Genomic DNA, 15,680 nt, shown 5'->3' on the forward strand with positions numbered 1-15,680 from the left:
CTTTTCCTCTCCTTCCTTTTCTCTTCCTCTTCTCCTTCTCCCCCTTCTCTTCCTCCTTCTCCTTATTCTCCTCCTCCACTTCCTCCTCTTGCTCCCCCTTCTTGCAAGATAGCTTTTAATTGAACAAAACTTACTTAGAAAGATCTTGAAGAGGGAAAGAAAACAATAAGTGCTCAAGAGAGCTTGAAAAAGCAAGAGAGATATGTGTTCCAGGGAGAAATGGTCTTGAAAAGCAAGCCAAATGTGCTCTTTTTTCATCTCATTTCTCTGATCCATTCAACTGCTGTCTTTTTTTAATACTCCACTAGACACGTTAGTAAATAAACAAAGTCTACACTGATAAACCAGGATAATCTCTCCAGTCCCAGGTCCTTATCCTTAATTGCATCAGCAAGTTTCCTCTGGCTGCCTGACAATTTAAATCACATTTAAATAATAGACATCCTTTTTTGGCTTTGTGTATTTACTTATTTGCAGTGATTGAACCCAGAGCATGTGGCTCAAACATACTTTCTACCACAGAACCACATCCAAGGAGCTCCTCAGTTATTGTACATGCCTGTACTTCCTGTTATCTTCTCTTATGATTTCTTTCCTTCTACCTATTTTGACTTTGTTTTTAAATTCCTTTTTAGTTTTTGTTTGGTTTCGTTTGGGGGCCAAATTAGATGCTGCTCCTAGCTCACTGGCTGTCACTCCTAGAGGTGCTGGGGGCTACCATATGGTGTTGGGGGTGCAATGCGGGGCTCAGCACACGAAGCATTAACTCCAACTTTTTGAGCTATCTCTCTGGTCCTCTTTCTTAGTTTATAAGAACAAAGCTTTTCTTTATGGTTTGGGCCCCTCACCCAGAGGCACTTAGGGATCGCTTACTCCCAATCTCTTGTGCTCAGGGATCACTCCTGGCAGCACAAGGGAATATGAGATGCTGGGAATCAAACCCAGGTCAGCCAACTGCAAGGCACGTGCCCTACCCCCGTACTATCTCTCTGGCCCCAAGAACCAGGCTTTTCAAGGATAGGGAACGTCCGGCCAGTCCCATGTATAACGTTGAGCCCCACATGCTATGTGTTCTGGCCGGCCCGCTGCTTGCCACCTGTCTGCCATGCTTTGTATGGCTAATGTCACAAATATCCAAATGATCCTTGGCAGAAAAAAGGTTCTGCATGCCTGCTTTCGATCATTTTTATTATTTATTTATTTATTTTACATTTTGAGTTACATCCCCAAACCCAGTGACTCTGGAGGTCCCAGCAGGCAGCAGAGCCAGTAGCCCCGGATACAGACTGGAATCCGATGAACTTCTCCATTGCAACAGTAGGTGGGAGATCTGGAAGGGCCCCTCGACAAATAGTGTCTAACGCTAGCGCGGCCCCTAGGGCCGGGGAGCCGGGGCTCAGCAGGCCGCAGGGCGCAGGCCGAGGCTGCAACCGAGCCCTAGCCGAAGGTGGGGGAGGCGCGTGGAGCGAGCGGGGGCGGGGGCGGAGCCGTGAGGGAGGGGTGGGGCGTGGCCGTACGGCAGGGGCGGGACCTCGCCGGCTGGGGCGTGGCCGCGCGGGGCGGGGGCGGAGCCGCGCGGGGCGGGACGGGGCGAGGCTGTGCGGCAGGGGCGGGGCCTCTCCGGGTGGGGCGTGGCCTCGCGGGGCGGGGGCGGAGCCTCGAAGGGCGGGGTGGGACGTGGCCTTGCGGCAGGGGCGGGACCTGACTGGCAGGGGCGTGGCCTCGCGGGGCGGGGGCGGTGCCGGGGAGCAGAGCCGGGCGCCGCGGGAGCGCCGGGGGCGCGGCCGGAGCGCGGCGGGCGCAGGAACCCGCGAGCGCCGGGCTGGCGGCGCGCGGAGCCGCCTCCTCGGCCGCCTCTCCCTGCGGCTGCGGGCTCGGAGTCCCGGGCGCGCGGCGCTGGCGCCATGTACACCTTCGTGGTGCGCGACGAGAACAGCAGCGTCTACGCCGAGGTCTCCCGCCTGCTGCTGGCCACCGGCTACTGGAAGCGGCTGCGGCGGGACAACCCCCGGTTCAACTTGATGCTGGGCGAAAGAAACCGGCTGCCCTTCGGGAGACTGGGTGAGCGCGTGCCCGGCGCCCGGGCGGGTGGAGGGGCGCTTTGTCTGAGGGTCGCGCCTCCTCCCCTCCGGGGCTTGCTCGAGCGCTTGCACACACAAAAAGGGTCCCTCTCGGGCCGGGTGCATCGTGGGCGGCGCCTCCGAGTCTCCGAAATCAGGCCCGCGGCTCGTATCTCCCGGCGATGCGCCCGACCATGACGGGTCCCTGCACCCGGGGCTGCCGCAGTTTGCGGGCTGGGGAGCCGCGTGTGCCCCCATTCCTTACGCCCCTCGGCTGGGGTTGTCCGGCGCAGTCCGTGTCCCCGAGGCCTGCGTGGGCACGGGAGAGGGACTCAGGCGTCTCGAGATGCCCGGGAGGATACGCCCTCCCCCTCCCCAACGCGGTGGGCTCCGAGAGATTAGGTGGGAGGATTTGGAAAAAAAATTAATGAATTAAAAATCCGGTTCCGAAAGCGAGGGCTTCTGAAGCGGGCCGCGCCACCAGGACGGGAAGGTAGGAAGGTGTCGGCCTCGCACTGCCCGATGCTGTTGCAAAGGTGCGTCTCCGCTGTCGTACACGCGCGGGTGTGGGGGGCACCTGCCCCGCTCCCTGCTGGGCGCCGGCTGTGCACCCCCACGTCTCCTTGGGCACCCCACATCTACTCCATCTACTCAGGTGGCTCCTCCCTGTAGGGTGACGTAACCCCAAGTTGTGCACAGGCTTCAGCTCGCAGCCCTGCCCCCTGCTCCCCCCCCCAACACGGCCCCCAACACACACACACACACACACACACACCCGGTTCCTGACCCCGGCGTGTGTGGCCCTGCCGCGGCCCTGCCCCGAGATGTTGGAGCCACCGTGTAGAGCCAGAGACTCCAGGGAAGAGATGAGAAGAGACGATAGTGCGAAAGAGAGGACAGTGCGGAAGCAGAGTCATCTCTGCTCCAAGGGACCCCAGAGGGCACGGGTGTCATCCCAGGGCATGGGCCAGGGCAGAAACCTGGTAGCGCTGCTGGCCAGCGGAGATGGAGGGTGTGGCGAGGGTGTCTGCATTCGTTAAGGGGTGGGGGGGTGATGTTGTGGCATGGTTTTCCCAGGGTCTTTAGAATGGCACCCTAGCCAACTTCTCCTGGTTAAAGGTTTTTTTTTTTTTTTTTTGCTTTTTGGGTCACACCCAGCGATGCACAGGGGTTACTCCTGGCTCTGTGCTCACCGAATCACCCCTGGCGGTGCTCAGGTGACCATATGGAATGCTGGGAATCGAACCCGGGTCAGCCGCATGCAAGGCAAATGCCCTACCAGCTGTGCTATTGCTCCAGCCCCTCCTGGTTAAAGCTTATGTACAGGATGAGGAGGGTCCATTTCATCCCTCCAGAAATGACTGCACAAAGGAGAAGAAAGCTTAGAGGATCTGGTAGGACACAGAAGTGCCAGTCCATGGTGTGGAAAAGGTTGGGGGTGTGGGGTTTCAGATGTGAGCCAGGGACTTGTGCCCCCCCAGGGTCCCGTGGAGTTGGGTAATGGCTGACACATTTAATCATCTGCTCTGCCTCCATGAATTATTGTCACCTCTGCCTGCTTCAATTCAAATGTTTATTGTTTGGTTTTTATTTTAGTAAAGTTCTCTGTCAATCAGTGGTTCGGATACAGGTGAGGGAGGGCCTCCCACTGCCTGGCTGAGACTCATTCTGTGCTCCAGTCCTGCACTTGCCAGCCCCGCACCAGCGATGGCTTTCCTTCACCCCCTGCTGGTACCACCTTCCTTCACCTCCCAGAAAGTGACTGCCCTATACACTTTAAGATACTACAGTGTCTGGGCTGGAGCAATAGCACAGCGGGTAGGGCGTTTGCCTTGCACGCAGCCGACCCGGGTTCGATCCCCAGCATCCCATATGGTCCCCCGAGCACCACCAGGAGTTATTCCTGAGTGCAGAGCCAGGTGGAACCCCTGAGCACCCCCCAAAAAATACTACAGTGTCTTCGTTCTCCTGTCTGCCTTGATGGCTGGCCAGAAGCAGGGAGTTTTCAAAGCCAGATGAAGGGCCTTTCTAGATAGATCATGACATCCTTGTGTGTATGTCCGAGTGAGAGTGAGGGCACAGTTGAGAGCAGGGAGAGGTGGAATAGAAAATGTTTCCCCCTTAATCCCCTGAGAAGGAACTGTAGAAGTAGCTATCTGCACATTTACAAAGTTGCCATCACAGTGTGCACTCCAGGGAGGGTGAGGAGGGAGACTGTGAGCTCAGGGACCAGACTTGTTCCTGTCTTCACCCCTCCCTGCCAGCCCTGCATGGGGAGTAGAGCAGGGCCTGACGGACCCACCCACCCAGCTGTTCTGCCCCTGCTGACGCTGTCATTTCCCACCAGTCCCATTCCCCCACTGAGCTGCCTCTTTCCTTCCTAGGTCACGAGCCTGGGCTGATGCAGTTGGTGAATTATTACCGGGGGGCTGATAAACTGTGCCGCAAAGCTTCCTTAGTGAAGTAAGTGCTCACCGGGGCCTCTTTTCAGCTTCTTACATGAGTGATTTTCTTGAACCTTGAAACACAGAAGCAAAGTTGTAATTGTTGGGCATGGAAGGGGGGTGGGGGGAAGGAATGCTGTTGGAAAAGCTACCAAAGACCAGTTTGAATGTTTTGCCCGAGTTCATCATATCTTTGTTGATGTATTGACCAATGAGACGGTCAAGACACAGAAGGGGAATAGGAAAGAAATTTATCTCATCTTGATGGTCCAGGTCCAGGGATCCCAATGGGTCTTGGAACTCTAATGAACAAATGATTCAAAGACTGAGGTTACATTTAAACATAGAAGCAGAGTGAAATCTTTTTTTCTAAGTTATTTTATTTTGTAAAGTAGTTTACAATATTTGATTACATTTAATATTCAAACACCGATCCCACCACCATTCTACCTTCCTCCACCATATTTCGGATGTTTCCATCCCAAAATCCAACCCCTGCCTCAAAGCAGAACTGAAATATTTTGTATTTTTTGTTACGAAAATCTGTGGAGAAAGCTAGAAAAAAAATCCTTAGGAGAAAGAGTGTGAAGATTGTTGTATTTACCCAGGGGTCATTAAGCCCTTCTATAAGAGATCACTGACATGTTAAAGGTTGAGCCTTGTGTTATATATATATATATATTTATATGTGTGTGTGTGTAAAAAAAAATGTATATTTCTCTCTAAGATTGGTTGCTTCCTGTTTTGAACCCTGTTAAATGTGGTGCAGTAATCCTGGTGTATGGGTAGTATTTGGTTTGAATTATCCTGCGGCCGTATTTACGGCTGCGCTGTCCAGTAATAGATGCACTGTGGGTGAGGCTTAGCCCAAGTGTGTGGAGAGCGGCCATGAGCGTGGCGGCAGTTGAATTCTGGAGATTTAATTGACTGCCGGGGCTGGGTCCCTTGGGGTGGGGAGGGGTCTCATTTGCCCCACTCTGGGGCATTCCAAGTGAAACAGCCTGGCGTGGGGTCTGGTGGCATGGTTATGGCGGATGTCATGTTGCTCCCTTCTGGAAGAGAAGGACATGGGATCTGGATGGTGGCCGATGATGTGACTATTTGACGCCAGCCAGAGTTGGGTTATGGGCGTGACTGCTGAGTCACCAGAGATGGGAATATGGGCCGTGGATCTCTATACCTGGTCCTGCTGAGCCCAGAGTTTTCAGTCACAAAATCCTGCATACCTGGGTTTTCTGGGGATTCACTCGTGTGAGGCTCAGCCCGAGTGTGTGGAGAGCAGCCTTGAGTGTGGCGGCTGCTGAATTGTGATGATCTTTGGCTGCCAGGGCTGGGTCCCTTGGGGTGGGAAGGGGTCTCACCCGCCCCCATCTGGGGCACCCCAAGTGAAACAGCCGGGCACGGGGTCCAGTGGCATGGTTACGGAGAGCATCATGTTGCTCCCTTCTAGGAGAGAAGGACTTGCCAGCTGAACGGTGGCTGATGACGTGATTATTTGGCACTAGCCAAAGGTGGGTAATGGGCATGACTTCTGAGTCACTGGAGACAGGGAAATACAGGCAGGGGATCTCCATACCAGGTCCCGTTGAGCCCACAAAAATCAGTCACAAAATCCTGCATACCCGGGTTTTCCAGGGAATTTCCTAGAATTCCCAGAGTGAAATCTTACAAGATTAACAATTTGTACTTATGTTTATATCAAAAACAAAGTAACATTCCCACATCCTAGTGTGGGAATGATATAAGGAGTACAAGATACATTTTATCCAAACATCAAAAGAGTGAGCAAGACACAGTTTAGGTGGGAGTGAATGGTCCTTCACACTGTTCAGAGTGCACCTTCTCCTACCTTATCAGCACAGATGTTCATCATAACCCCTATAGTCAGCACCAAGCTGTGGCTCTGATTACTCAAGACCTAACATTTGGATTTTTTTTTTCTTTTTGGGTCCCACCTGGAGATGCACAGGGGTTACTCCTGGCTCTGCACTCAGGAATTACTCCTGGCGGTGCTCAGGGGACCATATGGCCATATGGGATGCTGGGAATCGAACCCCGGTTGGCCCCGTGCAAGGCAAACTCCCTACCTACCGGCTGTGCTATGCTCCAGGCCCAACATTTAGATTCTGTGTTTAAATTTTAACATGAGGATGTTGCTGTCCTTAGTTAAGTGATATTTTAGAGGATTCTAACAATAACTTTAACTAATACATATAACAAAATAACTTTGGTACATAACATTTAAACTACTTCTAGTCTACTGTTTCCTCTCTCTAGTGGGGGCTGGGGGTAGGGCATGCCTGGTGGGCTCTAGCATGCACAGTCTGCCCTGAGCACTTGGAGCTATCTACTTGACCCTTTTTATTTGTTTGTTTATTTGTTTATTTTCCTTTCATTTGGGGCCCATATTCATTAGTTCTCAGGATCTACTCCTGGCTTTACACTCATGGATCACTTAGAGGACCATATGTGGTACTGGGGATCAAATTTGGGTCAGCCATGTGCAAGACAATGCAAGCAATAATATATTGTATTATTGCTGTCAGCCTGCCCTAGCTCTTTTTAATCTGACTTAATTGCTGTCCAAAGCTGCAATTAATGTTATCTTATTTTACTGCTTACTTAAAGCCTGCTGTCTCTTAGTGAGGCTCCCAAGGAGCTGAACTGAGCCAGGGATCCTTACATGAGTGATTTTGAGGGGAGGGCTCTCAAGAGAAACTTTCGGAAGCAAAGGGAGTTACAGCCAGGGAAGATGCCAAGTGAGAAAGTGATTGGAGAGAGAGTACAGGAGTTAATGTGGCTCACCTGGGTTCTGTCGCTGGCATTGGCATATGGTCCCCAGAGCACTGCTGGATGTGACTCAAAATCAAAAAGCAAAAATAAATAAATGTAAAGGAAGTGGTGAAATGGTTGAAGCTGAAATCTCATCTCAGCTTGGCACTATTGAGCTGGGAAGGAAATCAAACCTCTGAGTGGTAGCATCTTCAGACAAGGAGCCCAGACCAGTGAGCCATCAGCCGTGGGGAGAAGGGTAGATAGAGCATCCCCAGTGTTTCTGCACAGGGGCTGATCCCTGGAGAAGGGGCTTGCACAAATCTTTGGCAGTCCACATTCACTGCAGCCCTGGGCCCCCTCTTAAAGACTCTCTGGGTGGGGTAGAGCAGGATTTCCTCTACTGTTTGTCTTGAAACGGGTGGGCTATGGGCAGGAGTCACAGGCCCCAAACCCAGATGGAGCATTAGAGTGGAGAAATAGAAGGATGCAGCATGCCACAGTGACCACAGGCAGGAGAGCAGCAGCTTGAGTTCTAATCCCAAGTGCCCTTATTGGATTAAGCAAACACCTCGGCATCTCAGCAGGTACTCATAGAGCTTGTGAGCATTAAATAAAGTGAGGCGTGCGCGCATGTGTGTTTGTGTGTGTGTGTGTAAGGATTGTGGTGAGGATTGCTTGGATTAATAAAAGCGCATGTGTGTTTGTGTGTGTGTGTGTGTGTGTAAGGATTGTGGTGAGGATTGCTTGGATTAATGTATGCATAGACTCTTCCTGATGTGGTCCCAGGGGTCATGCTGTATAATCTAAAAGTCTTCATACTGTTCCAGAGCATTACTGCTGCTGCTCAGCTCTACTTGCAGCCCTCACTACTGCTGTTACCATTTTAGTGGGGAAGTATGAGATGTGGCACCCACAGGTCTGGGACAGGACTGGGACCAGTCTCTCAGATTTTTCCCACAATGGCTAGTAAATGGCTAGCGATCATTTGGGTGGACAAATGAATCATTTAGGAAAGAAAGCCCTGGAAGAAAATAGGATTCATTTCATAATGCCGTCCATCCCTCCCCGTCACTCACATTTTTTCCTGGGCTCTAGATATTTACTAGGCTGAGTGTTCATGAGACTGGCATACCTTTGCATTCAGCCTCACTGGTGCCAACCTCTTATGTTCCTTCTTTCTGTAATGGGTTCTCGTGATTTTTTTTTCTTTCTTTCTTTTTTGTTTATTTTTAGGCCACACCCAGTGGTGCTCAGGGGCTGCTCATTGGTCCTGGGGATTATACCTGGGCCTCCTGCATGCAAAACAAGGATGCAGCCCAAGCCCATCGAGCTCTCTCCCGAACCCGAGTTTCCTGATTCACTGGTTACACCTAGAGCAGAGTGAGCCCTCCTGAAGTTACTTATGTTTTATACCATGTATACGAAACCCATGCGTATGTGGAATACATATTTATATAAATGCATATATATATAAACATATATTTCAATGAAAGTGATTATTTTACCACAACTAGAAATAAAAAAGATAATGATGATTTTTATAGATTATTAATTTAGAGATTTTAATAAAATGCTTATTTTGAAGTTTTTGGGGGTTTTGGACTTTTTTGAATAGGGGCCATACCCAGCAATGTTCAGGGATTATTTCTGGCTCTGCACTCGTGAATTATTCCTCACAATGCTTGGGAGACCATATGGTATTCTGGGGATTGAACCTGGGTCATCTGCTTGCAAGGCAAGCACCCAACCCACTGTACTGACACTCTGGCCTTTGTTATGACATATATTTTTTTCTCTTTGCTTATTTATTTGTTTTGGTTTTTTTTTTTGAGCACACCCAGCGATGCTCAGGTGTTACTCTTGGCTCTACACTCAGGAATCACTTCAGTGGGCTTGGGGGATCACTCAGGGGACCATATGAGATACTGGGGATAGAATTCACGTTGGCTATGTGCAAGGCAAGCACCCTATCCACTACTCTCACTCTAGCCCCCTTGCTATGATATTGGACTATGAGTCTTTTCTGTCCAAGAATGAAGGCAGAGTTTTACTTTTAGAAATAGGAACAGAGATTGCTGTTAAAGATGGTGTCATCTGGAGAGGATCCTGTGAGTGAAATAAACCAGAGAAAAAAGGACAAGTATCGGATAGTCTGATTTGTCTGTAATATATAGAGAAGCAGACCACAGGAATAGACTATCAGTTGATAGTAAATCCTGGGCACTAGAGTACAGAACTAAGAGTACTGGGTTGCAAGGCAGGGGAGTAGAAGTGAGGAGGTGAAGTGGAACGAATACGAGGGCACTGGTGAAAGGTCCAGGTTCTTCGGTGGTGGTGAGGTGATATGACTGTGTGACATCAAAATCAGACTTGTCACCACAAGTGTCCACAGATAGCCTAAATTCTCATCATTCAATTAAAAAAAATTTTTTTCCCTAACATTGTGGGCACTTTTGGTAATGCAACAGCATTGTATGTCAGAGCTATAATCCTAACTACTCTTGTAAGCATGTTGTTGAACTATAAAAATATACATATAATTAAAATGAAAAGAAAATAGCACTCTGTGTCCTGGTTGGCAGCTATAATGAGGGAGCAGCTGGCCACCCTGGGTGGAGACCAGGTCTGAGTGGGTCCCGGCCTGGCGCTGACCGTGGATGGTGCCTGCTGCAGCTCTGTGCCCTGCAGGAGAACAGACAGGGCCTATGACTTCTGTGGTTCAGGAGCTGTCCACTTCCTTTGAGCCATTCAGGTATCGGGTACAGGACAGCTGTGACCCCTCTGTCACTGGGTGAAAGGACTCCAGGGGAAGTGATCGTGCCATCACAAATGAACACTCCTGCAGACGGCAGACTTGCCTCTGGCCCTTGGTGTCACATGACCAGATAGGGACTTTGTGACCAGCCTCTTCTCAGGACTTCCCAGGCCCCATGGGGCTCTGTACCATGAGTCACAGCTTCCTCCCATTACTTTAGGGCTTCTTGGAAACACAAGCAGGCCCAGGCTGTCTTTTGTATTTATTAGTATTTTATTTAATTTCTCAGGGCCATGAGGTTTCATCCTTATGTTCTGATCACAGAGGCCTGTTTCTGCCTCTGTTCAGTAGTGACCCTTAGTGGTACTGGAGGGACCATTTGTGGTGCTAGGGTTTTGAACCATGCAATGAAGAGCAGGCAAGGCAAGCCCCCTACCCACTGATACTTTGCAGTCTCAAGGTTGTCTGTAGGCTTTGAACTGGGAAAGGGTTTTCATTTCCCCTAGCCCAGGATGGTGGCTTGCTTTTGGGGTAAGGTGGAAGAGCACATCTAGTTGTGCTCAGAGCTTATTTCTGGCTCTCTACTCAGGCATCGTTTTGTTTTGTTTGGGGATGCGGGCACACCCAGCAGTGCTCAAGGCTTACTTCTTGCTCTGTGCTTAGGGATCACTCGTGACAGATCTCTGGGAACTGTATGTAGTGCTGGGGATCGAACCCAGGTGAGCCAAGTACAAGACAAACACCCTGTCCACTGTTTGATCACTCAGGCCCTGTGGCTTTTGAGTGTAAAAAAAAATAATTATATATATCAAAGTCTGGCAAGCTCCCCGTGACGTATTCAATATGCCAAACACAGTAACAAGTGTCACAATGGAGATGTTACTGGGCCTGTTTGAGCAAATCAATGAACGATGGGAGGACAGTGACAGTGATATATATATATATATATATATATATATATATATATGCACACACACATATATAGTGATAGTATATATAACGTACTATCAAATACTATCGCACTGACCCCAATTTTATTTTATTTTATTTTTTTCAAATAATAGAGTACTTTAATCCATAAAACAATAGTGTTATGTGTTATAGCCAAGTGTTATTGAGTATAGATAACTGGGAGACAAGATTGCACAGTTTATTTGTGGTCTATAAAATAGATATGCATTAGGGAGGGGAGAGGAATGAGCCATTGTGGAAAAAAATAAATAAATTAAAACTCACGTTTATCATAATCATCATCCAACTGCTTTTTCTTGACGCTTCTGAAGTTTTGATCTTAAGAACTTTACTATATCAGTTTGAAAAAGTAAAATAAAGTGAAAATTACAGTAGCATTCAAGCAGATTCACTCTGTTAAAGCTAAGAACATTTATAAGCTATTTCCAAAATTAACTAGCCCAATTTTATTTTAATATGTTATCTAACCAAATAAATCAAAAGCATCAGTTTGACTATAACTAGCATAAAATCAATAAGATATTTTTATATTACTTATTGAATTCCGACTCTTCAAAATCATGTGTATTTCACATTTGCAGCTCATTCTAATTCAGACAACTAATTTTCACCTGATATCCTTGATCTGTATTTAGATTTCATAAAAATGTATGGTGGAGGGAGGGGCTAGAGAGAGAGTGCAGCGGGTCAGATGCTTATCTTGCATGTGGCCTACCTGGGTTTGACCCCAGGAACCCCAAAGGATCCCCAGCCAGGCGTGATCTCTGAGCACAGAGCCAGGAGTAAATCCCAAGCACCACCAGGTGTGGCGCAAAAACAAACACAATTTATGTTAAAAGCAGATTTACCTTCCCATATTTGTTTCCATATTCATAAAAGTTGTTCAGTAACTAAATTAAATACCAAAACCAGGGACTGGAGCAATAGCACAGCAGGTAGGGCGTTTGCCTTGTATGCGGCCGCCCCGGGTTCGATTCCCAGCATCCCATATGGTCCCCTGAGCACCGCCAGGAGTGATTCCTGAGTGCATGAACCAAGAGTAACTCCTGTGCATCGCCGGGTGTGACCCAAAAAACCAAATAATAATAATAATAATAATAATAGTAAGTAATAAATACCAAAACCAATTTTTATTAAAATCATGTGCATGGGGTTGGGGCAGAGCAATAATACAGATAAGTGTGGCCCAACCCTGCACCCCCCAAATCACTTGCATATTGACAAATATTTTTATTTTATTCAAAAAGAAATTGATGTGGCTTTGAAGCAAAGGCATATCATTTTCAAAACTGTCCAAGTTAAAGACATTTATCATCTCTTGCTTCAACTTTCATTTATTCAAAGGAAGTATTGAATTAGTTGGAAAGAAACTAAATTAAAAATGATCAGCAATGTTTTTTTAAAAAGTGCTTTTCTCGCCAATTTGCATAATGCAGTCTATTGCTATTTAAATCTTCAGCAGATTGAGTCATATCACAAAAATAGGTAAAATCATTATTGTGTTATGAATTGGAACACAAAAACTCATACTCCCTCACTAGGTCTTTTTTCCCTTTCCTTGGAACTTTAACTTCCTCTTACGAAGTGTGGCTATCTGTGAGAAAATATAAATCAGAATGCTATTTTTAATATTTTTGATTATTGAACTAATGATCATTGAGTCAAAATAATTAGGTAATATCCTTTTAACTTAAGTTGGATTTTTCCCTTCAGTAAAGCTTTCTAATAAACTTCTGTCAATCACTGACCATTTTCAGAGACACAGTATCATATCATTCATTGGACTTTTTTTAAAATTGTAGTTTCGGTAGTAGAATTACAATATGGTTTTTTTGGGGTTTTTTTTTTCATTTTGGGTAACACCCAGTGATGCACAGGGGTTACTTCTGGCTCAAGCACTCAGGAATTACTACTGGCGGTGCTCAGGGATGCTGGGAATCTAACCGGGGTCGGCCACATGCAAGGCAAATGCCCTACCCACTGTGCTATCGCTCCAGTTCCGTCCCAAGATTTCTTTTTTTTCCCAAGAATCTGCAAGTCATTGTAGTATTTGCAAATAAATACTAAACCATTTGACCAACTGGTAGAATTCAGACAAGGTTTCAGGAAACTGCACAGTCTTTTTTTTTTTTTTCAATATGTTTCAAATGGTGTAATGTAACAAATGACTTTTTTTTTTTCTTTTTGGATCACACCCAGTGATGCTCATGGGTTACTCCTGGCTTTGCTCTCAGGAATTACTCCTGGCGGTGCTCAGGGGACCAAATGGGATTCGAACCCAGGTCGGCCCCGTGCAAGGCAAACGCCCTACCCGCTGTGCTATCACTCCAGCCCCACAAATGACATTTTTTAAAAAAATTTGAATTCATCTTTGATACTCTTAGGAAGTGCTTAGTGAGCAGTTCGTGACAAGTTTGCGCTTTTTTTTTTGGTACATTTTTTAGTCTTTTCCTCAAAATAATTCCTTCGTCATATTTCCATCTAATTGATTCCCTTTTTGTGTGCAAGAATGGAAGGAAGCACGACAGGCTCAGATGCTACTAAAATTTTGTTCATGAATTTTTGTTAGTGTGGCTGGAGAGATTGCTCAGAGGGTTAGAGCACTGTGTGGTTAGCCCTGATACTGCCTGTACTGCCTGGCCCCTGTGCTCCTCCTTGGGTGGCCTCTGGCCCCAGTGCTACTAGGCTTGAGAAATTCATATCATTGGGCCTGAGCCCCTTGGCTTCAGGCCAGGTACCACCAGGCCTGAAGTACCTGCAGTGACCCCTCAGCTTCCAGGCACAGCTGGGAAGGCCTGTCTCCGCTCAAATGCCTCCCCCCCACCCCCAAGAAAAGAAAAGGAAAAAAAATGGATTGGCAGTCAGTATATCAGATACTGATTTCTTTTTTCACTTTTATTTTTGGTTTTTGCTTTTGGGCCACACTTGGCAGTGCTCAAGGCTTCTTCCTGGTTCTGGGTTCAGTGATCACTCCTGGGTGGGATTGGAGGACCCTTTGGGGTGCCAATGATCGAACCTGGTTTGAGTGCATGCAAGACAAATGCCCTGTCCACTGGACTGTCTCTTCAGTCTGTAGTCCTAATTTTATTAATTTTCCACTGTTGAGAGGAAATTACTTGAGAAGTTCATTATGCATTTTCTGAAATGTTTTCTTTATAAGACGAGTAAACTGATTTTTCCTGCTAATTTGTGACAACAAACCACAGTTGCCTTTCATTATGAAATCAGTGACAGATCTTCCTGTTTTTATTTTTCCTCACTCTTATGGTCAAGGTCTAGCTTCTCCTAGAACTCAGCTTTTCATTTCTGCCTCTGTAGTAATGTCCTTATTTTAAATTTTGTCATACCGTTTTCTACTTGGGCAGGAGTGATAGCATAGCAGGTAGGGCCTTGCACGTGACTGTCCTGGGTTCTATTCCTCCGCTCCTTGGAGAGCCCGGCAAGCTACCGAGAGTATCCCGCGCACAGGGAGAGTCTGGCAAGCTCCCCGTGGCGTGTTCGATATACCAAAAACAGTAACGACAAGTTGTGAGACGTTACTGGTGCCCACTCGAACAAAGTAATGAACAATGGGAGGACAGTGCTACAGTGCTATTTTCTACTTAGAAGGACTACATATTGCACTTTAGTTACTGGTTAGGACTTGCTTAGCTGTTGCTATAACTTGTGCTTGCTGTGTAATTAACACATTATAATGTTTCATCACTGCATAGGGGAGAGAATTACTTGAGCTAACTCAGTCTGTCGTCTCTGAGCAATGTTAGAACAGCTCATGGACCTGACAGAGAAGCTGCGGCGTAGCCAAAGCCTCTTAGGCCATACAGTTGGTAAAGGGAAATGTCTTCCTACCAAAACAAGGAAGCCGTGCTTAGTGGAAACACTTTGTGATGCTTCCATTTTAATGTGAAAATTAAGCAGAACCTAAAGTTGCCTTCCAGGGCCGTGCGGACCATGTTTCAAGGGCTTTAAAACCATGTGACTGGCAACCACATATCAGACTATGCAGAGTTGAATATTCAGTGAGTTAGAAACTTAATTTTATTCTAATTTTGGGGATTTTTTTTTTGTGGGGGGCAGTGTTTTGGGCCACACTCGAAAGCCAAGACTTGCTCTTGGCTGTGTGCTCAGGTGTCCCATCTCTAGGAGTTTGGGGGACTAAATGCAGTGCTAGAAATTTTAGCTTGGGTAAGCAGAATGCCTTATTATATTCCCTGTCATATCTCTCTGGCTTCTAGTTTTCTCTTTTTTTTTTTCAAATAACTTTCCAATTACGTTGCCTTTAACTATAATATAACTTGTCACCTGTCATTTGTCATCCCGTCGATCATCGATTTGCCAGTAATGACTCCATTCGTCCCTGTTGTGTGCTAGTGTAGCCCAATGGCATATTGGGGGCTCTTGCAGGGTCAGGGGAATGAGGCCTGTTATTTTTACTGTTTTTTGGCATCTTGAATACGCCTTGGGGAGTTTGCCAGGCTCCGCCAGTATAATATGACAGCTTAACAAATTATTTTTTGTTTTTGACGTTTGCTCATATACCGATTCTTTTAGATGAATCTGATACCATTGAATATTGATTGTTCTCTGAAGGAAGAAGCATAGCTTAGCCAAGACTAGCACCCATGTCCCGCTCTCGTTCCTGGGTTGTAAGGGCCAACGGAGAGTTTGGACTTG

The 15,680-nt window shown here is 47.2% G+C and overlaps 1 protein-coding gene across 1 annotated transcript in view; it reads left to right on the forward strand.

Annotated features, from left to right (window-relative positions):
• Positions 1 to 1,746: 1,746 nt before the first annotated feature.
• The window catches only part of TTL (tubulin tyrosine ligase), a 28,512-nt gene continuing 14,578 nt past the window's right edge, over positions 1,747 to 15,680 (forward strand). The window contains exons 1-2 of the mRNA XM_056128870.1: positions 1,747 to 2,061; positions 4,445 to 4,523. Of these exons, the coding sequence (XP_055984845.1) occupies positions 1,905 to 2,061; positions 4,445 to 4,523 (236 nt within the window). The 5' untranslated portion in view covers positions 1,747 to 1,904. The remainder of the gene's footprint in view (positions 2,062 to 4,444; positions 4,524 to 15,680) is intronic.

The sequence above is a fragment of the Sorex fumeus genome, unplaced genomic scaffold, assembly GCF_029834395.1.
Source record: "Sorex fumeus unplaced genomic scaffold, SorFum_2.1 ptg000006l, whole genome shotgun sequence".
In the NCBI taxonomy this organism is placed as follows: Eukaryota; Metazoa; Chordata; class Mammalia; order Eulipotyphla; family Soricidae; genus Sorex; species Sorex fumeus.